Source organism: Callithrix jacchus, chromosome 7 (genome assembly GCF_049354715.1).
Source record: "Callithrix jacchus isolate 240 chromosome 7, calJac240_pri, whole genome shotgun sequence".
Classification (NCBI taxonomy): domain Eukaryota; kingdom Metazoa; phylum Chordata; class Mammalia; order Primates; family Cebidae; genus Callithrix; species Callithrix jacchus.
Window position 1 is genome coordinate 152,904,714 of NC_133508.1, and position 27,101 is coordinate 152,931,814.

Genomic DNA, 27,101 nt, shown 5'->3' on the forward strand with positions numbered 1-27,101 from the left:
AACAAAGATTGTATGGTTGTAGATATGTTGTGTTGCCTCCAATGCCTCTGTTCTGTTCCATTGGTCTATATCTTTGTTTTGGTACCAGTACCATGCTGTTTTGATTACTGTAGCCTTGTAGTATAGTTTGAAATCCGGTTGTGTGATGCCCCCCTCTGTGTTCTTTTTTCTTAGAATTGACTTGACTATGCGGGCTCTCTTTTGGTTCCATATGAAGTTCATGGTGGTTTTTTCCAGTTCTGTGAAGAAAGTCAATGGTAGCTTGATGGGGATAGCATTGATTCTGTAAATTACTTTGGGCAGTATAGTCATTTTCACGATATTAATTCTTCCTAACCATGAACATGGAATGTTTCTCCATCTGTTTGTGTCCTCTCTGATTTCGTTGAGCAGTGGTTTGTAGTTCTCCTTGAAGAGGTCCCTTACGTTCCTTGTGAGTTGTATTCCAAGGTATTTTATTCTTTTTGTTGCAGTTGTGAATGGCAGTTCGTTCTTGATTTGGCTTTCTTTAAGTCTGTTATTGGTGTAGAGGAATGCTTGTGATTTTTGCACATTGATTTTGTATCCTGAGACTTTGCTGAAGTTGCTTATCAGTTTCAGGAGATTTTCGGCTGAGACGATGGGGTCTTCTAGATAAACAATCATGTCATCTGCAAATAGAGACAATTTAACTTCCTCCTTTCCTAATTGAATACCCTTTATTTCTTTTCTTGCCTGATTGCTCTGGCTAGAACTTCCAATACTATATTGAATAGGAGTGGTGGGAGAGGGCATCCTTGTCTAGTGCCAGATTTCAAAGGGAATGCTTCCAGTTTTTGCCCATTCAGTATGATGTTGGCTGTTGGTTTGTCATAAATAGCTTTTATTACTTTGAGATGCGTTCCATCGATACCGAGTTTATTGAGGGTTTTTAGCATAAAGGGCTGTTGAATTTTGTCAAATTCCTTCTCGGTGTCAATTGAGATAATCATGTGGTTTTTGTTTTTGGTTCTGTTTATGTGGTGAATTACGTTTATAGACTTGCGTATGTTGAACCAGCCTTGCATCCCCGGGATGAATCCTACTTGATCATGATGAATAAGTTTTTTGATTTGCTGTTGCAGTCGGCTTGCCAATATTTTATTGAAGATTTTTGCATCTATGTTCATCATGGATATTGGCCTGAAGTTTTTTTTTTCTTGTTGGGTCTCTGCCGGGTTTTGGTATCGGGATGATATTGGTCTCATAAAATGATTTGGGAAGGATTCCCTCTTTTTGGATTATTTGGAATAGTTTCAGAAGGAATGGTAACAGTTCCTCTTTGTGTGTCTGGTAGAATTCTGCTGTGAACCCGTCTGGACCTGGGATTTTTTTGTGTGGTAGGCTCTTAATTGCTGCCTCAACTTATGACCTTGTAGTTTCCTTTTTTTTATGTGTCTTTATTTGGCTTTGGTTTCAGGTTAATACTGGCCTTACAGAATGAGTTTAGCAGTAATCCCTCTGCCTTTATTTTTTGGAATAGTTTGTGCAGGATAGATATTAACTCTTCTTTAAATGTTTTGAAAAATTGCAGTGAAGCCATCAGGTCCTGGATTTTTCTTTGCTGGGAGACTTTTTATTGTAGATTTGATCTTGTTACTTGTTTTTGATCTGTTCACGTTTTAGATTTCTTTATGGTTCAATTTTGTTAGGTTGCATGTGTCTCGATATTTATTCATTTCTTCTAGGTTTTCCAATTTATTGATGTGTGGTTCCTTAGAGTAGCCTCTAATGATCCTTTCAATTTCTGTGATACTGGTTATACTATCTCCTTTTTCAACTCCATTTTAAAATTTATTTGAGTCTTCTTTTTTTTTTCTTAGTTCATCCTCCTAAAGTTTTGTCAATTTTATCTTTTCAAAAAAACAACTTTTTGTTTTGTTGATATTTTGTATTGTTTTCTTTAATTTTCTTTATATCTGCCTTGATCTTTATTATTTCTTCTCTTCTACTAATTTGGATTTGGTTTGCTCTTGCTTTCTCTAGTTTTTTAAGATGCATCATTAGGTTGTTTGACTTTTTTAACTTTTTTGATGTAGGCACTAATACACACACCTCTTAGAACTCCTTTTGCTGTATCCCATAGGTTTTGGTGTGTTGTCTTTCTATTATCCTTTGTTTCGAGAAATTTTTCAATTTTCTTCTTAATCACTTTATTGACCCACTAAACATTCGGTAGGATATTTTTAAATTTTCATGTGTTTTTACAGTTTTCAAAATTCTTCTTGTTATTAATTTTCAGCTCAATTTCATTGTAGTCAGAGTATTTACTTGATATGATTTCAATTATTTTGAATGTTTTAAGACTTGCTTTGTGGCTTAACATATGGTCTGTCTTTAGGAATGTTCCATGTGCTTAGGAGAAGCATGTTTATTCACAGTTGTTGGACGAAATGTTCTGTAGTATATATTAGGTTCATTTGGTCTAAAGTGCAGATTGCTTGATGTTTCTTTGGATGATCAAAGTCTGCATGATCTGTCCAATGCTGAAAGTGGGGTGTTTAAGTTAGCAGCTGTTATTTTACTGGAACCTATCTCTCTTTAGCTCTAATAATATTTGTTTTATATATCTGTGTGCTCAAGTGTTGGGTGCATATATCTTTATAATTGTTGTGTTCTCTAGCTGAATTCATCTCTTTGTCATTATATAATGACCTTCTTTGTCCCTTTTTATAGTTTTTGTTTTGAAATCTATAACATCTGGCATAAATATAGCCATATATAAAAGAGCTATTTCTGCTCCTTTTAAGTTTCCGTTTGCATGGAGTTTCTTTTTCCATACCTATATTTTCAGTCTGTGTGTATCTTTACAGGTGAAGAGATGTTTCTTGTTAGGCAACAGCCTGTTGAGTCTTTTTTATCCATTCAGTTGCTCTATGTCTTTTGATTGGAGGGTTTAGTCCATTTACATTCAATGTTATTGATAAATAAGGACTTACGCTAGCCATTTTGTTATTTGTTTTCTGGTTGTTTTGTGGTCTCTTCTTCCCTCCTTGTTTTCCTTTTAGCAAAGGCATTTTTCTTTGGTGGTATGTTTTAATTTCCTACTTTTTCATTTTTATTTGTCGTGTATCTTTTTATTTGAGGTTACAATGAGGCTTGCAAATATCATATAACCCATCATTTTAAACTGATGACAGTTAACTGATTGCATAAGCAAATAAACAAGCAAAGAGAAAAGTAATAAAAATTCTATACTTTGTTTCCCTGCTTTTAAAATTTTTGTTGTTTATATTTTATTATGTTTATGTCTGGAAAAATTATTAGTTTTCATCAGTTCATCTTTTTGTCTTCCTATTTAAGATATGAGGCCAAGCATGGTGGCTCATACCTATAATCCCAGCACTTTGGGAGGCTGAGGCAGGTGGGTCACCAGAGGTCAGGAGTTTGAGACCAGCCAGGCCAACATGGTGAAACCCTGTCTCTACTAAAAATACAAAAATTAGCTGGGCATGGTGGTGGATGCCTGTAATCCCAGCTACTCAGGAGCCTGAGGTAGGAGAATCCCTTGAACGCGGGAGGCAGAGGTTGCAGTGAGCGACAAAAGTGAGACTGTCTTAAAAAAAAAATGACCAGTTCAGTCCACAATTACATTGTTGTAATACTCTGGTTTTAGTGTTACCAGTGAGTTGTATATCTTCAGATGATTTCTTATTGTTCATTAACATTCTTTTCTTACAGATGGAAGAACTCTCTTTAACATTTTTTTTTTTTTTTTTTTTTTTGATACAGAGTTTCGCTCTTGTTACCCAGGCTGGAGTGCAATGGCGTGATCTCGGCTCACTGCAACCTCCGCCTCCTGGGTTCAGGCAATTCTCCTGCCTCAGCCTCCTGAGTAGCTGGGACTACAGGCACGTGCCACCATGCCCAGCTAATTTTTTTTTTTTGTATCTTTAGTAGAGACGGGGTTTCACCATGTTGAGCAGGATGGTCTTGATATCTTGACTTTGTGATCCACCCGCCTCGGCCTCCCAAAGTGCTGGGATTACAGGCTTGAGCCACTGCGCCCGGCCTCCTCTTTAACATTTCTTATAGGACGGATCTAGTGTTAATGGAATTTCTTAGCTTATGTTTGTCTGAGAAAGTCTTTATTTCTCCTTCATGTTTGAAGGATATTTTCAATGGATATACGAATCTAGGGTTTAAGCTTTTTCCTTTAGCACTTTCAATATGACATGACACTCTCTGGGCCTGTAAGGTTTCCATTGAAAAGTCTTCTGCCTGACATACTGTATGTTATTTATTTCTTTTCTCTTGCTGCTTTTAGGATTCTTTCTTTGTCCTTGACCTCTGTGAGTTTGATTTTTAAATGCCTTAAGATAATCTTCTTTGGTTTAAATATACTTGGTGTTCTAATAACCTTTTTGTCCTTGAATATTTAGATTGTTTTCTAGGTTGGGAAGTTCTCTGTTATTATCCCCTTGAATCAACTTGCTACCCTTATCTCTGTCTTTACCTCTTCTATAAGGTCAATGACTCTTAGATTTGCCCTTTTGAGGCTGTTTTCTAGATCTTGTAGGCATGTGTACTAAGCATTCTTGTATTGCTATAAAGAAATACCTGAGACTGGGTAATTTCTAAAGAATAAAGGTTAATTGGCTCATAGTTCTCTAGGTCATACAGAAAGCATGGTGATGGCATCTGCTTACCTTCTTGGAAGGCCTTTGGGAACTTTTACTCATGGTAGAAGGCAAAAGAGGAGCAGGCACTTCACATGGCAAAAGCAGGAGCAAGAGTGGTGGGGAGGACACACTTTTAAACATCCAAGTGTTGCAAGAATTCGCTATTGCTGACATTCTCAAGCTATGAGGGATCCGCCCCCTGACTCAAACACCTCCCACCAGGCTCCACTTCCAATATTGGGGTTTACATTTCAATCTGAAATTTGGGTGAGAACAAATATCCAAACTGTATCATTGCACCTCCCCTACCCACATCTCATATACTTTTCACATTCCTAAATACAATTATGCCTTCCAAATAGTACCCCAGAGTCATAACTCATTCCACCATTACTCAAAAGTCCAAAGGCCAAAGTTTCATCTGAGAGAAGGCAAGTCCTATCCACCTGTAAAATCAAAACAAGTTAATTACTTCCAAGATACAATAGGCATACAGGTATTGAATAAATACTCCCATTCCAAAATGGAGAAATCAACCAGAAGAATTGAGTTCAGGCTCCATGCAAATCTGAAACTCAGCAGGGCAGTCATTAAATCTTAAAGCTCCAAAATAATCTCCTTTGACTCCGTATGCGACATACAGGGAACACTGCTACAAAGGGTGGGTTCTTCTGGCCTTGGGCAGCTCTGTCCCTGTTGCTTTGTATTTTGATATTTAGTTTATCTTTCTCTTTTTTAAAACTATAAAAACATTTTAAGCCATCAATTTACTTCTGAACACAATGATGAACTTATGACATAGTGTTTGATATGTAATGTTTCCATGTTCATTATTTTCTAAATAACTTGTTTTTGTATTTTAAGTTTCCATTTAATCCATTAGTTGTTTAGATGACTTCCACATATTTGAGGACTCTTGTTTGTACTTATATTCTGAAGTATTCAGTTTTGGTTTTTACATTTGGTTAAATAATGTGGTCTTTGAAACTTTCTTATTTTGAGTTATTTGAGATCTTTATATCTAATAATTTTTATTATAATGTCACTCTTCCATTTTCTTTTAGAAATGAACTGGAATATGTGAGAGAAGAGCTAAAACAGAAAAGAGATGAAGTTAAATGTAAATTGGACAAGAGTGAAGAAAATGTATGTTATATTTAATAATAAATTTTATCACCAAATTTCAAATCATAAAAGCAACATCATTGTCTAAAATAAAAAAAGGGAAGTATACTGTTGTACAAATAATAGTGATCTAGAGACTGCCATCAACTTTAAATATCTAGGAAAAATTGGATTATTTTGCTATTAATATGTGATTTATATCTAGAAGAAATAGTGGCATAATTCTGATTTTCTATTAATACATGCACAATATTTAATGTAGACTTACATTTTTAGGCTAAATAAAAGGCTCATACTTTAGTCATATAAAATATATGGATAAAAATTGTTTAATAAGTTTGTGTCATGCTTTGGTGAGTATGATAACAAATTAAGATAATAAGGTTCTTAGGGAAGAATGTCATGAAAATGGCATAGTACAAGGTATGTGACATGATTATAGTATATGTTATACAGAATGGAAGAAAATTGTGCCAAAGCAGAAATCTCGATCTAGATTATGAGATCTTTGATTGTGTTTTTTTTTCATTCGTTCAACAAATATTATTGACCACCTACTATGTGCCAGACACTGTTCTGGGTATTACATTTGGATTTCATTTATTTGGGACATAGTAGTGATCTAAGTAAAGTTTTTTAATGGGGAGGTGACACCTTTTAATATTTGAGAATGAAATGGGGATAGTTGAAAGGTATTGGAATTAGTTGGAAGGCTATTAAAAGTAGTCCTGAAAGTTCTAAAAAAATCTTGGTGAGAACTCTGGCCTAGTTTAGTTCATATTTAATCCTGAGCCAATCATTGTAGCTAGGAGATAGAGTAACCTGGCTAAGCCTGAGCTGCATGTCCATTCATAGAGATAGAGTTTAGCCCTCATCAAATATCATGACCTGAGCAGGACTACTGTGGATTTTATAGTAGAGTATAGTTCTTGTAGGAGAGGGTGCTGGCCAGACCAAAACAGAGGCCCCTATTTGGATACTATTAGAGTCTGTAGGAAGAACATGTAATCCAAACTTGAGTTAGGGCATGCTTCCTGAAAGAAGTCACATTCAATGTAAAGCCTTAGATTAATAGGAATTAGTTGAGGGCAGGTGGTGGACCTAAGTATAGCAGAGAGGTTAATATTCTAAGTTAAAAATATATAAACATTATATGGGTAAGTCTGAAGGATCAGAGCATGGTGTATTTAAGTAACTACAAAAAGTTCATTGTGACTGAAAGATGGAGTGTAAGGTAACTGTGGTAGTGGGCAGAGTGAGGAAAGATGAGGGTAGGGATAGGTAAGCATGGAGAGATGAAGGTGGGGAACGATGAGGGTGGATCATTTAAGGCCACATAAACTATATTTATGAGTTTGAGGTCATTGAAGAATTTTGACATGAGGATTGTTAAAATTGTATTTACACTTTTGAGAGCTGTAAAACTATTGGAATAGTTCAAGGATGAGTTGAGCTAACATTTTAAAGGGCTTACAATAGACCAGGTGCATTCTAGGTTCTTTCTTGTTATCTTGCTTAACTGGAAGTAATTATTGCTCTTATTTTATGAATTGGGGAATCAGACCTCCAAAGGATAAAAACCTTCAAAAGGTTACGTGACTAAGAAGTAGTAGAGCTGGTCTTCTGCATTCTTTACACTATATCATATTTTCCTCCCTGAAAAGCGATTTTTCTTTTAGTTCATATTTATTAGTTAAATATAACCTGAAAAAATGAACTTAATTTACTAAATACTTGGTATGTAATTCACTACTTAAACATTTGTATCAGAGGCCATTGCAGATCATTAAGCCTTTTGTTTGTCATGGAGAAAAACATGAATTTAATTTTTAACATAAAATAAAATTCTCCCTTAAGAATTTAAACCATAATTTATTTTGCCAATATACAAAATATTAGTGATGATTTAAGGAAAAAAATGAAATGCATGACAATTTTTAGCATATTTCAGTTTTTCATATTTGGATTTCAACTTACTTGTTGAAACAGTTTCCCAGAAAGAATCCAGGTTGTAAATATTTCCAGATATTTTGTATGACATTGAATTTCATTATACTTTTTTCCCCCCAATCTGGTACCTTAATTCAGACATTTGTTATTTTATATACATTTTGCCTATCTGAGCCTTAGTTTCCTGATCTCTCAAATGGAAATAATGCCTATCCTTTTCTGATTGTTGCAAAGTTCAGAATTAAAAAATGTTTGTTAAAGCTATATTTAATAGATTATAAACATTATATTCAAGACAATTAAAAAAATTCAAGATAAACTGGGAAAGCTGATAAAGCATCATAAATATAAGAATGATGAATGTTGACATATAAGAAGTAACATGAAAATGATTTTTTTAACTGAGAAAAATTATACATATTTATGGTATACAAAGTGATGTTTTGATATATGTATACATTGTGAAATGATTAAATCATGCTAGTTAACATATTCATAATTTCACATATAAAGATAATTGTTTTTAAAAAAAGGGACACTGAGGCTGAGTATAGTGGCTTACACTTGTAATCCCAGCACTTTGGAGGCTGAGGTAGGAGCCCAGGAGTTGGAGGTTGCAGTGAGCTATGATTGCATTTGTATTTAGATGATCTTTATTAAAATTTGTGATTATAGTATAATTTTTATATTAATGGAATTACCATGATTTTGAAGTGGCCTTTATCAGTACCTTATGCAAAATTTTTATTAGTCTGAAATTGCCTGTTTTGACTGGAATACTGAATAAAATAGTTGTAATTTCTCATAATTTTTTTAGCGTAACAATTTAAGGAAACAAATTGAAAATAAAAACAAACGTATTGAAGAACTTCAGCAGGAGGTATGTATTTTTTATAAATATTCTTAAAATCAAACTGATATATCACCACAGTTTTAGAGAATAATACTTTCCCTTCCTTTAGTAATTTAAGTCAAAGTCAGTGGGAAGGTAGGTTTGAATGACTTTAGTACTAAATATATTTATTTTTACTTTTAACAGAATAAGGCCTTGAAAAAAAAAGGTACAGCAGAAAGCAAGCAACTGAATGTTTATGAGATAAAGGTATTTGGCATCGTTATTTTTGTTTTGTTAAATACTAATAGATAGATGAGAATTTAGAAATTTTATGCCAGTTATTTATACTGTAACAGTATAAAATGAAATTGGATTCAAGCAGCTTAAGGATGTATGTGCATGCATGAGCTGTTTGTGTGTGGTCATATTCCCTAAGTCTAGGTGTGATTATCCGGCTGCAAAAGGGGATTGAGAACCATTTACTTGTATAAAACAAATTAAAGCTTTACAATGTAAGCTCCTGATATTAAAGCCATATTTTGTAATCTTATTCATAAGTCTTTGAACAATGACTGACAGTAAGTATTCAATAAATCATTTTTGAATTATAAATGGAAAACAATTCTCATTGTATTAAGTATGTGCTTTTTGGGAGGAAACATAAAAATCATACTTCCTTTAATAGTATTTGAAATTGAAAATATGTAAATGTGATTAAAAAGTAAGTCAAGTAAGGATTTTCATAAACTGTTGATATTCTATATAAATGTAGCAGATACATATATCTTATAATTCAGCTCTTCTACTTCTAGGTAAAGTCAGGAGAAAGGTACAAAAATATTCATAGCAGTATTATTTGTGTTAGCCCCAAACAGAAGACAACACAAATGTCAATTTGTAGTATAAAAATCAGTCAATAAAAAAATAACACAAAAGTACCCAGATGTTGGATTAGCAGATAAGGTCTTTTATGCAGCTATTATAAACATGTTCAAAGACAGAAAGGAAACTATGGTCATAATGAAAGATTAGATGGGGAATCTCAGTGAAGAAATGGAAACTGAAAATAATCAAATGGAAGTTCTAAAACTGAAAAGTAAAATGTCCTTAAAAACCAAAACCAAAACCAAATGATCCTAATAGTAGATTGAAGACAAATGAATCAAGTGTCAGTAAACTGGAAGTTGGATAAGTAGAAAGTATCTAGTCAGAAGTACACAGAAGATTTTTTAAAAGAAAGGAATAGTGCCTCAGTGTTCTGTAGAACAATAGCAAGTGTTTTTAAGAGTGTAATTGGAGTCCCTGAATAAGAAGAGAGAGAGAATAGGGAAAATACAATTTTTATTTTTGAGACAGACTCTCACTCTGTCATCCAGGCTGGAGTGCAGTGAAGTGATCACAACACATTGCAGCCTCGACCTCCTGAGCTCAGGTGATCCTCCTACCTCAACCTTCTGAGTAGCTGGGACTACAGGTGTATACCACCACATTCAGCTAATTTTTGTATTTTTGATAGGGATGGGGGTTTTTCCATGTTTCCCAGGCTGATCTTGAACTCCTGGTTTCAAGTAATCCACCTGCCTCAGCCTCCCCAATTGCTAGGATTACAGGTGTGAGACTGTGCCTGACCTGGGCAAATAAAATTAATTGAGGAATTTCTCAAAAATTTCCCACATTTAATATAAAACAAACTCACAGATTCATGGCCCTCAGCAAATCCAAAGCAAGATAGACACAAAACTGTATGTAAGCAGTCATATCTTAGTCAAAGTGCTAAAACCAAAGATAAAAAACCTTTAAAAGCAGACAGAAAAAAATGTCACATTGCACAACAATGACACAGATGATGGTTGACCTTGTATCCGGACAGTGAAGGCCAGATGACCAAGGAATGACATTTATAAAATGCTAACAAAAATCAACCATCAACCCAGAATTCTGTATGCAGCAAAAAATCTTTATAAAAAAATGAAGATAACATGACATCAAAAGCTGTACCCTAAGCAATACTAAAGGAATTTCTCCAAGCTAAAGGAAAATGGCATTAGATGGAAATTTGGATCAGTAGAAGAAATGAGAAGCACTGGAAATGGTAAATATTGAGAAGAATTTAAAAGGTGATATATTTTTATTTTAAAAGGGTATATACAGCTGCTTAAAGGAAAAAAATAGCTATTATAGAGTTTATAATCTATGTGACAGCCATAACACAAAGGACAGGGGAGTAAATATAACTATTTTGTTGTAACATTTTTATATTACATATGAAACAGTACATTATTAACTCTTAAGTAGAGTTTGATAGGTTAGTGATACATGCTACCCTTTGAGCAACCACTACAAAATCATGCAATGAAGTATAGCTGTCTTAGTTTAGGTTTTTATAACAAAGTACTATAGACTGGGTGGTGTATAAACAATAAACATTTGTTTCTTTTAGTATTGGAGACTGGAAGTCAAAAATCAAGGCACTGGCAGATTTAGTGTCTGGTTCCTGGTTCATAAACAGCCATCCTCTCATGTTCTCAGATGGCAGAAGGGCAAGAGAGCTCTCTGGGATCCTTTTTTAACGAGGACACTAATCCCATTAATGAAGGCTCACCCTTATGATCTAATCACTTCCCATAGGCCCTACTATACTATCACACTGAAGGTAGGATTTCAACATATGAATTTTGGGGGAATATCCAGTCCATAACAATAGCAAAAAAGCCAATAGAGGAATTGAAATGAAATAGAATATGAAAAAAGTTTGATAAACTCCTAAGGAAGTACAGAGAAACAAAAAACAGATATGAATAGAAGATGAATAGCATAATGATCTGAACTCAACCATATCAATAGATTAAATGTCAATGGACAAATGTTTTAATAAAAAGGCAGAAATGATCATTCTGACTAAAAAATCAAGGGCAAACTATATGCTGCTATTAGAGACACATTGTATTTAATATAAAGACACAAAGAGGTTTAAAGGAAAAAGATAAAAGAAAGAAATACTATCATGCCAATAGTAAGCATGAGAAAGTAGAGTGACAATTTTAATAAGAAGACAATTTCAATAACACAAATATAAGACAAGTAATATTATTAAAGATTAATAGGGGCATTTTATAATGGTAAAAGTGTCAATTCATTAAAAAGATATAACAATTGGGCCGGGCGCGGTGGCTCACACCTGTAATCCCAGCACTTTGGGAGGCGGAGGCGGGTAGATCACAAGGTCAAGAGATCGAGACCATCCTGGTCAACATGGTGAAACCCCGTCTCTACTAAAAATACAAAACATTAGCTGGGCACGGTGGCGGGTGCCTGTAATCCCAACTACTCAGGAGGCTGAGGCAGGAGAATTGCCTGAACCCAGGAGGCGGAGGTTGCAGTGAGCCGAGATCACGCCATTGCATTCCAGCCTGGGTAACAAGAGCGAAACTCCATCTCAAAAAAAAAAAAAAAAGATATAACAATTAAGTATATCTTTGTACCTAATAATAGAGCTTCAAAATAAATGAAGTAAAACCATAATAAAATAAGCAATAAAAAATGCCATACTCATAATACTCCCCTTTCAACAACTGATACAACAACTAGTAAAACATCTGGAAGGATATAGAAAATCCGAACATCACTCTTAACTATTTGATTTAATTGATACTTATAGAACACTCTACCTGCAACTATAAATTCTATTGAAATTCATATAGAATGCTTACCAAAATAGACTGTATGCTAAGCCGTAAACAAGTTTCCATACATTTTAAAAGATTGAAGTCTCACAGAACATGTTCCCTCATATGTTTGTCGGCTGGGCGAGGTGGCTCACACCTGTAATCCCAGCACTTTGGGAGGCTGAGATGGGTGGATCACAAGATCAGGAGATCGAGACCATCCTGGTCAACATGGTGAAACCCTGTCTCTACTAAAAATACAAAAATTAGCTGGGCGTGGTGGCGCGCGCCTGTAGTCCCAGGTATTCAGGAAGCTGAGGCAGCGGAATTGCTTGAACCCAGGAGGCAGAGGTTGCAGCGAGCCAAGATTGTGCTTTACATGCTAGCCTGGTGACAGAGCAAGACTCTGTCTCTGAAAAAAAAAAATTGTCAAAGCTTATTAAACTTTACACTTAAAGCCACGCAATTTAATACATGTATATTATGTCTCATTAAAGTTGAACTCACCAATGAAAGCTACTGGGCCTAGAGTTCTATTTATGCAAAGGCTTTTAGTTTAAACGATTTAATCATAGTTACCGTATAACTTAGTTATCCTGTTTCTTCAATTAGATAAATAATATTTTTCTGGATTTCATCCAGTTCATCTATATTTTCTACAGTTTCTGAATTGTCTGTAGCATTTACTGTTAAAAACAGTAATGTCCTCTTTTTAATCTATTGTTGGTTGGTTGTTCTTTTTTTTTTTTTTTATCACTGTTACCAGGAGTTGGTCAATTTGGGAAGTTTTTTTTCTCTTTTTGAGATGGAGTTTGGCTCTGTCACCCATGCTGGAGTGCAGTGGCCATAATCTTGGCTCACTGCAACCTCTACCTCCTGGGTTCAACCGATTTCTCCTGCCTCAGCCTCCTGAGTAGCTGGGATTACAGACATGTGCTGCCATGCCTGGCTAATTTTTGTATTTTTAGTACAGATGGGGTTTTACTATGTTGGCCAGACTGGTCTCAAATTCCTGGCCTCAAGTTATCCACCCACATTGGTCTCTGAAAGTGTTGGAGTTACAGGTGTGAGCCACCGTGCCTGGCCCTATCTTAAGATGAATTCTTAGATCATTAATTTTCAATCTTTCTAAGTACACATTTTCAGACTATATATTTCCCACTAAGTATTGCTGTCCTATAGGTTTTGATATATAGTAAATTAGCACTGTTTAGCCCAAAGCCTTCCTGTGTTTCTTAATTTCTACATTTAAGGGACATGTTGTATTTTTGTTACTGATTTTTAGCATAATTAAATTGTTATTAGAGAACACCCTCTGGTGTGACTTTAGTACTTTGAAATTTATTGATATTTGCCTGATGGCTCAGTATATGAGGTCACTTTTTATAAATGTGCCTTACATACCTGAAAGTAATGTAAAGTATATAAATAATGTTGGGTGAAGTGTTCCATTATGTAAAGATTACCAGTTATATTCTTTATATTTGCGTATCTTTTTTGATTCTGTATCTCTGCTTAGTTTTTTGTTTTATTGAATAGTTGATTGAGATAGATGTGTTTAAAAATTTTACACAATGATTGTGGATTTCTGTTCTCTTACTTGCAGTTCTGTTAACTTGTTTTTATTTCAAGGCCATATTATTGGGTATACATTATTTAGAATATATATACCTTTTTATTACATATGATAGAACTTTATAGGTATAATTGTTCCCTTGGTTTATACATGGAGGATTGGTTCCAGAACCCTCCATGAATACCAAAATCTGTGCGTACTCATATCCCCTAGTTAGCCCTGTGGAATCTGTGCAAATAAAAAGTTGGTTCTCCATATACATGGGTTTCATATCCTGTGGATACTGTATATTTTTCACTTAAATTTAGTTGAAAAAATCCACATATAAGTGGATGCAGTTCAAATCCATGTTGTTCAAAGGTCAACTGTATAGTTAATATATATTTTATATATTTACATATAATAAAAATTGTTGTTAAAATAAGATAATTCCTTTATCTCTAGTAGTGCTTCTTGTCTTAGAGCAAGATTTTATGTTATTTTTATAACTATACCATTTTTATTCTGTTTTGTGTTTGCTTTTAAATCTGTTTACGCTTCTCCTTTATGTATCTTTATGTTTTAAATGTCTCATAAATAGCATGTAGCCAGAGTTCATAATTTTATGCACTCTGACAATCTTTGTCTTTTTTACTGGCATATTTGGCCTTAGACTACCTTATCTCCTTTATCTCTTATGTCTTGTATCTTAGTATACTATTATAGTTGTCATGTACTTTGATGATTTTTTCCCTAGGGGCTTTGTATTGTCCAAGAAGAAAGAAAAAATAGAGTGAATTGGGGATAAGCAGTAATTACAGGCTGAATATTTCTAATCTGAAAATCCAAAATCTAAAATGCTCCCAAATCTAAAGCTTTATCGCACAGACATAATGCCACAAGTGGAGAATTCCATGCATAAGTACTTAACACATACTTTTTCATGTACAAAATTACTGAAATATTGTATTAAATTACCTTCAGGCTATGTGTATAAGGTAGATATGAAATATAAATGAGTTTTGTGTTTAAACATAGGTCCCATCCTTGGGATATCTCATTAGGTATATGTAAGTATTCCCAAATCTGAAAACATCTGAAATCTGAAACATTTTTGGCCCCAAGCTTTCATATCATTTGTATATATAAATGATATCTACACAACCTCTAATGAGAATATTTAGAATTGATGAAAGACATGAAGTCACAGATATAGAAAGAGAAATTTTTTATGCCAGGCAAGAAAAATTAAAAGAAATCTACATCTAGACTTAATATAATTCAAGAATATTGGGCACACAGAAGTATTAAAAGTAACTGGAGAGAAATGGAAGATCACCAGTGAGGGAATAACAGATTGGCCGTGAACATCTCAACAAACAACAATAGAAGTCAGAAAACAATGGGAAAGTATTTTCATGGACTGAGAAGTTTACTATCAACATTGAACTTGAATTTTGTCTACAACATACCTATCTTTTAAGGCTGTTGGAGAAATAAGGATAATTTTATATTAGAAAATGAGGAAAACATACTTTTCAAGAACGCTTGGATTATTTAACAAAAATTATCATATAGGCCTAGAATAACTAAAGCAATTTTTAAGAATGAAGTAGGAAAATATGCCCTACCAGATATAAAGATTAATTGCATAGCTAAGGTAATTAAGACAGAATGATATTTGCACAGAAGTTGTCAAATCGATTGAATAAAAGAGAAGCCTAGAAAAAGATCCAGGTGTATGGTAACTAGACACAATGCAGAGTGATACTGTAGATATATAGTGCTAGAACATTTGACTATTCATATGTAAAATGAAAGTCTACCTCTACACTGCATACAAACACAAATTCCTTAAGGACGTAAGTGTGAAGGGCAGGGCTTCAGAATATTTGAAGAAGATATGGGAAACCATTTTTGTGGCCTGTTGGTGAAAAGTTTCCTAAATAAGATAAAAAAACAGAACCATATTTGAAAATATTGATAAATTATTATATACTATAGTAATTTTTGGTTACTTGGAAAGGAAAGCAACAAACCTGAAAGTTGGAGGAATATCCCCACTTTACATATATAATGAAAAAAAGATTAGAACCCATTAAATGTAATTAAGAAGAAAATGAAGCACCAAGTAGATAAATGAGTAAAATATATGAACAGAGATGGTCACAGAACAGAAAACATGAAGAGTTAAACATGTTACATAATTTTCTGGAAAATGTAAATTAAATGACAAAACTTAGTCAAATACTTTTGTCTGACACAATCAACTCTTGCTGAGGTTGTGAAACAGAAAAAGTCCTAATCTTGTTGCTGGAAATTTAAATTGGTAATTGCATATGGAAAATAATGTCATCTTGTAGTTGAATGTGTAACCTGTCCTATGACCTGACAATTCCAATCCTAGGTATATACTATAGAGAAATTCTACATTCTTGTAAACCAGGAGACGTTTATAAGAACATTCATAGCATTATTGTGTGTATCAACCCCAAAATGGAGACAACTCAGTGCCCTGAACAATTGAATACATAAATAAACTGTTACATTCATGCAACGGAACACTACTCAGCAGTGAAAATGAATGAACTGTATTTATTATACACATAAATATCTCAAATATAACTGTTCAATGAGAAAGCAAGCCAGAAAAATAATGTTCTATGAAAACATTTATATAAAGTTCAAAAATAAAAAATCTTGAAATATTTTTTAGGAATACATAATTTTGCAATCTATGAAGAAGAGTAAGGAAATATAAATTAAGAATGTTATACTTGAAAGGGCAATAGGGAAAACTAATGAAGAAGGAGGTGCATTTAACAGTGTTTATCAATATTGGTAATGGTCCATATTTTAAAGTCGGTGATTGACTTATGGATATAAAATACAGTCTGATTCATCATTATATTACTCATACCCCCTTCCCAATTCCTATTCCTGCCATGTAACACCTCTCCAGTAATAATCTAAGATAAAATTGAATATGAAGGGTATTAATTCAGGGCTTTCCTTCCCCCTTGATAATTTGTATATATGAATTATACCTACACAACTCAGTAAATATTTATACAAAGTATGTGAAAATAATATAATTGGAAGTTGTTGCTTCTCTATAGAAAATTAATCTCATTAAGAATATACCTTTTCTTTGAATCACATGAGTTTTCTGTCACATGGACATACTTTTACTAATAAAGCATATTATATTCATTGAGAGTAACCAATGTAAATATTGTTAGAAATTCATTAAAAATAAATGCATGGGTATTTATTTTATATTACTTGTCAAGACTAAATACATATTTTAGGGGAGAAGATAGATTTTGAGAAAATAAAATACATCTCATCATATGAAAGTATAAGGAATTTTAAAAAATTCATAAAACCCAAATGAATATGGAATATTTTCAAGCAATCCATAGCATTTACTGATATTCATGCCATTTTTCTTTACTTAAAGGTCAATACATTACAGTTAGAACTAGAAAGTGCCAAACAGAAATTTCAAGAAATGACTGACAGCTATCAGAAGGAAATAGAGGACAAAAAGATATCAGAAGAAAATCTTTTAGGCGAGGTGGGAAAAACTTAATGTATTCCGAATTTATTATACTAAAAATCTATATTTTTATTAGGATTTTAAGAGAAAAGTAAAAAAATCTTAAAATTTAAATTATGGTTTAAAAAAAGGTTTAGTAAATTTATATTAGGGTCAGTTTATTTTTATAGAAGCTAAAACTGTCCTTGTTATTCTAAGTGTTTTGAGTATATAATTATTTTGAAAGGATTTAATGATTGCCACGGTGTTATATTGTCATCTTACTTCAGAGAACACCCTGAAAAAACCCCAAGCAGTGCATTTTCTACTTGTTTTTCAAGTTTCCTGGTGTTTGAAGTTTGCATTCTATTTAAGTAGAACACTTAAATAACATTTTATTTAAGTAGAATACTATTAACACTTGTTTGTTTTTTGTGCATTGATTTTAAGAAACTTTTTTTTGCTTATTTTGTAGGTTAAGAAAGCAAAAGCAATAGCTGATGAAGCAGTAAAATTACAGAAAGAAATTGATATACGATGTCAACATAAAATAGCTGAAATGGTAGCACTTATGGAAAAACATAAGGTAATTTTTTCTTCTTATATAATGAGAATTATTAATTGGAGCCATATTTCTGTTAAAAATGGTGAAATCAAGATAGTATTCTTATTTGTCGGCAAAGATAATTGTCTATGCAACAGTGACTGACTATAGCTGGAATACCTTTGATGCCCATTTCTCTAAGTTCAGATCTTAACCGTACAAAGTTGAGCCTCTCTGTCACTTCCTTGAGGAAAGCTCTATTATCTGTGATGAATGGAAGTAATCACTCTTTTTCTGGATTCTCCTAGTAGTCTCTTATAGCACTTTCTACCTTATATATTTTTAAGTACATGCCCAGGATAAATATTTCATTGGTATTTGTATTCTGTAGGTATATCTAACACATAATAGGCTAAATTAATTTTTATCAAAGGACAAAATAGATAAAATGCTTAGTGTGTGATGTGTTTGTGTCTTATATTTTTAATTGTTGTTTTAGCGTATCCATCTGTTACGGAACTAAGCCTCATTCTTAGGATTTGGAGAAGAAGTAGGATATACCTACCTGTTCATTAAAAAAAAAAATCTGCTGGAATAAGAGATTATTATGAGAGAACCAGTGAGGATTTTAAAACATAGTTTAAATAGCATTGTGAGCTCATAGATTTAAACAAATTTGGTATGTTTCAATGCAGTGCAGCATGTGTCCTTATTGATAACTCACATTTTTCCACATTTGGCCAGCAGGAGCCTCTTCAAGGTGGCTGGCAAGTTCTTTTGACTTAATTTTAATTTTCTCTGATAACTTTCTTTGAGTTACGACAAAATGTTTAAGGCTTATATTTCCTGTCCCAGATTTGGAGTCAGTCAGTTTTGTAGAGGTCTTGGTGTCTCTGTCATATTTTTAAATGTTCAAATTCAATGTTTCCAATAAAAGAATTATCTTCTGCTCTTAGGTTATATCCAAGACTGTTGAGTGTTTCACTGTTGAGGTTGTTTGAATGAAAAAATATAATTGAAACATTAAAAAGATATATACCCATATATATTACTGAATTTATAAACATAATTTTTCTGCATAATTAAATACTAAATAATTAATTAAATACTAAATTAAATATTAAATAAAATATGTTAGGATACCAATTTTATAATCTATTCAGTTTTAATACACCTAAAATGTCTTCTTTGTTTAATATAGCACCAATATGATAAGATCATTGAAGAAAGAGACTCAGAATTAGGACTTTACAAGAGCAAAGAACAGGAGCAGATGTCACTGAGAGCATCTTTGGTGAGATACAGGAAAAATAGCAGTTTTCATAATGTCAGCAGTGACTGGTGGTAAAGAATAATATTAAGTAAAACTAATTTTTGAGCTATTGAATGAATCTTAAATCTGAAAGGCATTTTATAGCTCTTCTAGTTAAATGCTTTTTCTAATTTAATTTTCAAAATAGTGGAACAAATTTTTTTTCAAGTGAAATTTTATAAACTCCAATTAACACATTTGGACCTCTGATTGAAATTGGGAGAGGAGGGTAGGAAAAATTGGGAGAGAACAAGGAGAGATATACTTTGCATTAAATTTTTCTTTAAAGAAAACTATAAAAAAACTTTTTTTTGAGATAGAGCATTTCTTTGTTGCCCAGGCTGGAGTGTACTAGCATGATCTGGGCTCACTGCATCACTGCAACCTCTACCTCTCAGCTTCAAGCAATCCTCCTGCCTCAGCCTCCTGAGTAACTGGGACTACAGATGTGCATCACCACACCCAGCTAATTTTTGTATTAATATTTTTAGTAGAGATGGGGTTTCAGCATGTTGGCCAGGCTGGTCTCAAACTCCTGACCTCGAGTGATCTGCCTGCCTCCGCCTCCCAAAGTGCTGATATTATAGGCATGAGCCACTGTGCCCAGCCCAAAAAATGTGTTTAAATGAGGTCTTGAGCTATGTTCAGCTAGCAGCCTTTATATCAGTTGACTTTAAAAGTATCTATATTGTATGAGCGAATTTATTTCTCTACAAAGTTGAATTTACTCAGAGCACTAGTTTATATTTTCATTGTCTTGAGAAATACATGAAAGCTCTTATAAACTTCATGTTTCTTTTTCTTCAGGAGATTGAACTATCCAATTTTAGAAATGAACTTTTGTCTGTTAAGAAGCAACTTGAAATAGAAAGAGGAGAAAAAGTAGGTTTTGTGGCATTACAAAAAAAATTATTATAAGGTTTAGGGGCAACTTTGGATTTTTAGAAATATGTCATGTTATAAAATAATATGATAAATTTCAGTAATTGGATGAGAAAATAATTTTTCCCCATAAGCTTTTTTCTAGAAACATTTAGAATATTTCCTAATGTAAATGTAAAACACACGTAAATATAAGTGTGTTTTTAAGAAAAGGAACACTTTATACTGTAAGTATTTGAGTAATATTACCTCATATTAAAATGCTTATATATTTAGATGTGCTTTTTTTTGAAGGTATTCATCATGTTTCAGAAAACAGGCTATCTCTATAGTGTTTCGCAGTTTACAGAATGAATTGATTCACCCTATAAATGACAAATACTATTTTTTTTTGCTTTCTATGAGATAGGAACTGTGTTTAATACCCTACTTACATTTAATTTAATCTTTACAGCAATGTTATATGCAATACTTTATTATTATCCTTATTTTGTCAGAGGTTACATTATTTATTCAAGATTACATAGTAAGAGAGCAGAATGACTAGAATTCAAGTCTAGGTCTATTTTTGCATGGCTTCAAACCTGTTCTCTTGATCACTCTGGAACAGCTTTGATAGATCTTCTAGTTAAATGTTTTTTCTAATTTAATTTACATGTTCCTACACTTTCAATTTCAAGCCTCTGAGATTTTGTTTACTTTGTTTCCTGTATTTAATTCCTTTAATCCTTCTCTATTTTGGAAAAATCTCACAGATCTTTCATCTTCTAGTTGTGGGCTTACTATATATGTGTGTAATCTCGTAGCACTTTGTTTTTAATGTTAAAATGGTTATTTTACTCTGTACTTCTTATTATATTCCAAGCTCTTCAAGGGCTAATTATGCCTTAATTATCTTTGTTTTACCTTTATCTGAGTACAGGGCTTTGAAATTTTTAGATTTTCAATAAACGTCTCTTAAAGGAATAACAAAATGGCTTTCCCATTATTTGCAATAATAAGATTCATGCTTACCCTTATGCTACAGTTTCAGTAGAAGAGGAATTCTTCTATGGTTTAACTCTTTGATGCTATTAAACCCTCAGCAATCTTTACTTTTTACTTTAGTCAATAAACGTAAAGAAGACTTCTGTTACTGTAGCTTGTATCCCAAGTTCTTTGAGTCTCACGGAAGTGGAAATCAACACCAAACCAAATAGACATTTTTTTCTCAGGCAAGGTTTAGTAGGCTTGTGGCTCAGTCAAAGCAGGGGCGCAGTTTATGGGAGAGGGATCTTGGCGCTAGCTCCCTGAGGCTCGGCTGTCATCATTTCAGAAGCTGAGGCAGAAAATGGAGTAACATACAAGCATGTTTAGGGAAAATTTTCTTTGCGCTTGTGTAATGGAGCATCATGCTCTGATATACATTGCATGACCAGAAAATGGTGGATAAGTTCCGCCTTGGGTGAAGATTTTAGTATTAAGATGGGATTATAATGAGGAAAACATCAGTGAAAGGTCAGTGTTGGAGTCCTTCTTGTCTTTAGCAGACTGGATCTGTTCCATTTCTTATCAGGAATGCCAGAACCTCACTTCAGTAAACGTGGAAGATGGTCAGGTTCTTAATAGGAATGCTAGAGTCCACTTTTAGTAACCTGGGGAGGTATCACTTCAAAGAGATAAACGGTTAGTTTCTTTTTTGATGTTTATGAATTTGGCCTAGTCAGCTAAGTTAGGAGAGGTCCTCCTTCTGCTATGTGACTTGGGTCAGCTTATTAAGGGAGATGGAAAGGTAGGGGAGAATATGCCTTGATATGTGAGGCTCATGGGGTCTTGATTATCATCTCTGGTCTACCAGGGCTGAATCCCTTTCCTATACTGTCTCATTTCTATCATCCATTAAACTCCTTCAGCTGCTATACTGTCTCTCTTCTTTTCTTAACTTTAGTCTGTTTTTTTCAGCTCTTATCTCCTCAACTCTTAAAATTTAGCTATTGGCCTAACCAGTTTCTCAACTTTGGTCACACTGAGCTCCTTATTAAGAAATTTAAGGGCTTATTTTTATTTGTATATCAAAAATAATTTAGGGCCTCCATTTGCATCATATTGTGTTTCTTTCTGATTATCTATAAAAAATATATAAACACACACATGTGCACATATGTACACACACAAATATGCCTGTACATAGATATACATAAAAAATTTAGGCTTGTGATAGATTGTTTTATTCAAAATGTATGCTGCCATTTTCTATTAGGGTCCCTCCCAAAGGAAAAATTATATATTTCTACTGACTTGAAAAAAATTATATATTTCTTGTTGACTTCAGATTTGGCCAAATGTTTTGTTTTACCCAATGGAATGTGAGCAAAAGTGGCATTTCTGAGAAGATGCTTTAAGAGACACCACATGGTCTTCCCAGCCTCTCTTTTTCTTTGTCCTTGAGACTGATATAGAAGTTGCTTCTTCAGCCTAGATTCCTGGAGATGACAAGGAGTAGGGTAGAAACCAGTCCATAATTGACATGTAATGTGGTTGAGAAAATAAACTTCTCTTGTAATCCACTAAAATTTGGGGTTGTTACTACAGTATCATCTAAACTCATTGATATAGGGATTTATTGTATACATAAATTGTTAAATAAAAACACATTACATTTATATTTTATAAAATGTGAATACAGAAAAGTACAAAAAGGTTAAGAATAGCCTATAAACCCATATCTTAGAGTTTACTGTTTGTCCATCTGCTTTCCAACTTTCCATATACTCAGATTGGACTAACAGTTATAGAGATAATTCTTTTAGGTATTCTTCTTCTGTTTAAAAAATGTTTACTTTTATTGCATTGTCTATACTATTGTGACTTTTTGAAAATTTCTTTGGCATTTTCTTTATGTTGTAAAATATAGTCAGTGTTTATGAATGTACCTGAGGACATAAAATGAAGGTACAATTATAATCTGTAGACTAGCTAATGATGAATGCTAATTATACATATGTATATAAATTATAATGTTAAATTAGACTTTTATACACAGTATAAGAATGTAAGTAATACATACAAATATAAAGGCAAATATTGATGAAATTCTAGCACTTACATCCCAGAATAACTTTTGTCTGTTTTGGGCATGTATCACTTCATATGGCTCCTTTATGAAAAATAAAAACAAAAAGAACCACAGTCAGATACACTCACACATACCAAGAAAGATAAAGAAAGAATACCTTTGAAAACAATGCCCTATTAGTTACTTTAAACTAAAATATACATATTATATTTGAATTTATCAGAAAAAATAATTTGAAATTAGAATTGCAGAATTATTGTTACTAAACTTAAGATAGATATTTCTTTACAAAATATTTAATAGTTCTTGAAAGAGCTTAGGTTCTAAGGTAAAGAAAACAGACTATGAAAAACATTTCGAGAAGGGAGGAAAGATGTAGGTGCCAGTGTAGTTTCTTTTAATTAAGATTTTTATTTTGAGATAATTGTGGATTCACATGCAGTTGTTAGAAATAATATAGAGAGACTCCATGTGTCCTTTATTAAGGTTCCCCCTGGGGTCACATCTGATAGATTGCAGTACAATATCACAACCAGGATATTGACATTGATACAATTAAGATATAGAACAGTTCTGTCTCCACAAAGATTCCTCATGTTGCTGTTTTATAGCCACATTCACCTCCCTCGCCTCACCCCTGGCAATTATGAATGTGTTCTCCATTTCTATAATTTTGCCATTTTAAGAATGTTATATAGTTGGATTCATACACTATGTAACCTTTTGTGATCGGCTTTATTCCTTGGAGATTTATCCAAGTTGTCAGTCCAATCCGAGTACATGGAAAGTTGGAAAACAGATAGAAAAATGTAAATAATTTTTTTGTTAGTTTTTATTGCCAAGTAGTATTCTGTGGTATGGATGTACCAAAGTTTGTTTAAGAGTTTACCCAGTAAAGAATGATTAGTTGTTTCTAGTTTTGATCTATTATAAATAAAGCTGTTACGAACACCTGTGCACAGGTTTGGTGTAAACCTTTTCTCATTTTTCTGAAACAACTACCTAAGAATACAATTGCTAAATTGTATAGTAGTTGCATATTAGTTTCATAAACAACTGCCACACTATTTTCCAAAGTGGTGGTACCATTTTACATTCCCAAAAGCAATGTACAAATGATCCAGTTTCTCTGCATCCTTTCCAGCAGCAACTTGCTATTTTTTATTTTAGTTATTCTTGTAGGTTTGTAGTCATAATTCATTGTGATTCTAATTTGCATTTTTCTGCTGTTGAACAGTATATTAGTCTATTCTCATGCTGCTAATAAAAACATACCTGAGACTGGGCAATTTATAAACAAAAGAAGTTTAATTGACTCACAGTTCCACAGGTCTGGGGAGGCCTCAGGAAACGTATAATTATGGTAGAAGGGGAAACAAACATGTCCTTCACATGGCAGCAGGAAGGAGAATAAGTGCCAAGCAAAGGGGAAAAAGCCCCTTATAAAAGCTTCAGATCTTATGAGAACTGATTATCATGAGAACAGCAGCATGGGGGTAACTACCCTTATGATTCAATTACCTCCCACTGGGTACACTCCCACACCATGTGGGGATTATAGGGACTACAATTCAAGGTGAGATTTGTATCTGTGTTTTTATTTTTAATCCATTTCTGTCAGAGGACTTAGTCCATTTATGTTGCTATAACAGAATACTTGAGAGTGGATTATTCATAAAGAAATGTATTTTTCTCACAGTTCTGGAGGATGGGAGGTTCAAGATCAAGGTGCCAGCATCTGGTGAGGGTCTTTTTGTGGCATCATTCAGAGGGAGAAATGCCTTGTCTTCATATGGTGGAAGGCAATAAGGCAAAGAGAAAAAAGAGAGTCAAATATGCCTTTTTATAATAGCATTACTCCCACCCATAAGGGCAGAACCCTCATGGCGCTATCACCTTCCAAATGTCCTACTTCCTGACACTACCACAGTGACAACCAAATTTCAACATGAGTTTTGGAGGGTGCAAACATTCAAACCATAGCATCAGATATGTGGTTTATCAATGTATGCTCCTAGTTTACAGCTTGGCTTTTTATTCTAACATTTTTTTTGTCAAACAAAAGTTTTTAATCTTGATAAATTTTAATTTCTCAGTTTTTCCTTTTTTGGATTGTGCTTTTGATCATAAGTCTATCAATTCTTTGCCTAGCCCTAGATCCCAAACATTTTGGCCTGTGTCTTTTTGTAAAAGCTTTATTATTCTAATTAATTAAACTCTAAGTTCTGGGATACATGTGCAGAATGTGCAGGTTTGTTACATAGGTATACATGTGCCATGGTGGTTTGCTGTTCCCATCAACTCATCATCTACATGAGGTATTTATCCTAATGATATCCCTCCCCTAGGCCACCACCCCTCAACGGGCCCTGGTGTGTGATGTTTCCCTCCCTGTGTCAATATGTTCTCATTGTTCAGCTCCCACTTATGAGTGAGAAGATGTGGTGTTTGGTTTCTATTCTTGTGTTAGTTTGCTGAGAATGATGGTTTCCAGCTTTTTCCATGTCCCTGCAAAGGACATGAATTCATCCTTTTTTATGGCTGCACGGTATTCTATGGTATCTATGTGCCACATTTTCTTTATCTAGTCTATCATTGATGGGCATTTGGGTTTGTTCCAGATCTTTCCTATTGTGAATAGTGCTGCAATAAACATTTGTGTGCATGTGTCTTTATAGAAGAATGATTTATAATCCTTTGGGTATATACCCAGTAATGGGACTGCTGAGTCAAATGATATTTCTAGTTCTAGATCCTTGAGGAATGGTCACTTTGTCTTCCACAATGGTTGAATGAATTTACACTCCCACCAACAGTGTAAAAAGCATTCTTATTTTTCCACATCCTCTCCAACGTCTGTTGTTTCCTGACTTTTTAATAATTGCCATTCTAACAGGGTGAGATGGTATCTCAATGTGGTTTTGATTTGCATTTCTCTAATGACCAGTGATGATGAGCTACTTTTCATATGTTGTTGGCCACATAAATGTCTTTTTCTGAGAAGTGTCTGTTAATATCCTTTGCCCACTTTTTGATGGGGTTGTCTGTTTGATCGCAGTGAGTGACTAGAACTTCCAGTACTATGTGATGGACTAAGTAGTAGGTGGTGAGAGCATGCATACTTGCAGTATTGCTAACTGTAGGGGACCAGTAAGTGTGATGTTAGCTATAGATGTTTTCTATATTTAAAAAATCAAGTTGACGTCATCCCCATACTAATTTAATGAGTTTTTAAAAATCATGAATTGGTATTGGATTTTATCAGATGCTTTTTCTGCATTGATTGACATTATCATATGATTTTTCTTTTTTAGCTTGTTGATATGGTGGATTACCTTGGTTGATTTTTGAATGCTATTCCCTAGAATAAATCCCATTTGGTTTATGACATACATATATGGATAGTGAAAGAGAGAGAGAAAGAGAGCATGTGCTGGATTTAATCAGCTAATATTTTGTTGAGGATTTTACATCTTAAGTTCATGAGAAATATTAGTCTATAGTTTTCTTTATACTATCTTGTCTGGTTATGATAAATCATGAGTCTGCAAGTGTTTTCCTCGCTTCTGTTTTCAGAAATAATTGTCTAAAATTGGTGTTAATTTTTCTTTCTATTTGGTAGATTTCTCCAATGAAACTATCTAGGCTTGTAGATTTCTGAAAGGGACTTTTAAATAAATTCAATTTGTGTAATGGCTAATTAGACTGTTTCAGGGTCATCACTAAGATGGGGAATAGAAGGTAACCTACTTATATCTCCTCACAACAAGAATTCTGCCCCTATCCAGTCAAAATCTCACTTTGGGAGCTTTGGGACTCAAGTGGGAGTCTCTGAAACCCTGGTGGAACCAAAGACCTTGGATAAATGTGTGAGATGATAGATATCCTGATTATTTGGATTTTGATCATTAGGTATCAGATACAGATATTGAAATATCACATGTACTTTCAAACTATGTGTAACTATTATATATCAATAAAAATTATTTAGTAATTT

The 27,101-nt window shown here is 33.5% G+C and overlaps 1 protein-coding gene and 1 long non-coding RNA gene across 9 annotated transcripts in view; one reads left to right on the forward strand and one right to left on the reverse strand.

The window, feature by feature from the left end:
* The window catches only part of SYCP1 (synaptonemal complex protein 1), a 113,613-nt gene that overhangs the window by 67,005 nt on the left and 19,507 nt on the right, over positions 1-27,101 (forward strand). For 6 of the 8 annotated variants that reach the window (XM_035252542.3, XM_035252541.3, XM_009001949.5 and 3 more), the window contains 7 exons: positions 5,705-5,786; positions 8,533-8,595; positions 8,755-8,817; positions 17,234-17,350; positions 17,787-17,897; positions 19,057-19,149; positions 19,975-20,049. In XM_035252542.3, coding sequence (XP_035108433.3) covers positions 5,705-5,786; positions 8,533-8,595; positions 8,755-8,817; positions 17,234-17,350; positions 17,787-17,897; positions 19,057-19,149; positions 19,975-20,049 — 604 coding nt within the window. The remainder of the gene's footprint in view (positions 1-5,704; positions 5,787-8,532; positions 8,596-8,754; positions 8,818-17,233; positions 17,351-17,786; positions 17,898-19,056; positions 19,150-19,974; positions 20,050-27,101) is intronic. The other 2 variants (XM_035252540.3, XM_078332837.1) reach the window with 2 other exon arrangements.
* Positions 21,037-27,101, reverse strand: part of LOC118143100 (uncharacterized) — a 45,547-nt gene continuing 39,482 nt past the window's right edge. The window contains exons 2-4 of the long non-coding RNA XR_004727271.3: positions 24,802-24,890; positions 23,135-23,185; positions 21,037-22,511 (exon numbers count right to left, since the gene is read on the reverse strand). This is a non-coding gene — a long non-coding RNA (uncharacterized LOC118143100). The remainder of the gene's footprint in view (positions 22,512-23,134; positions 23,186-24,801; positions 24,891-27,101) is intronic.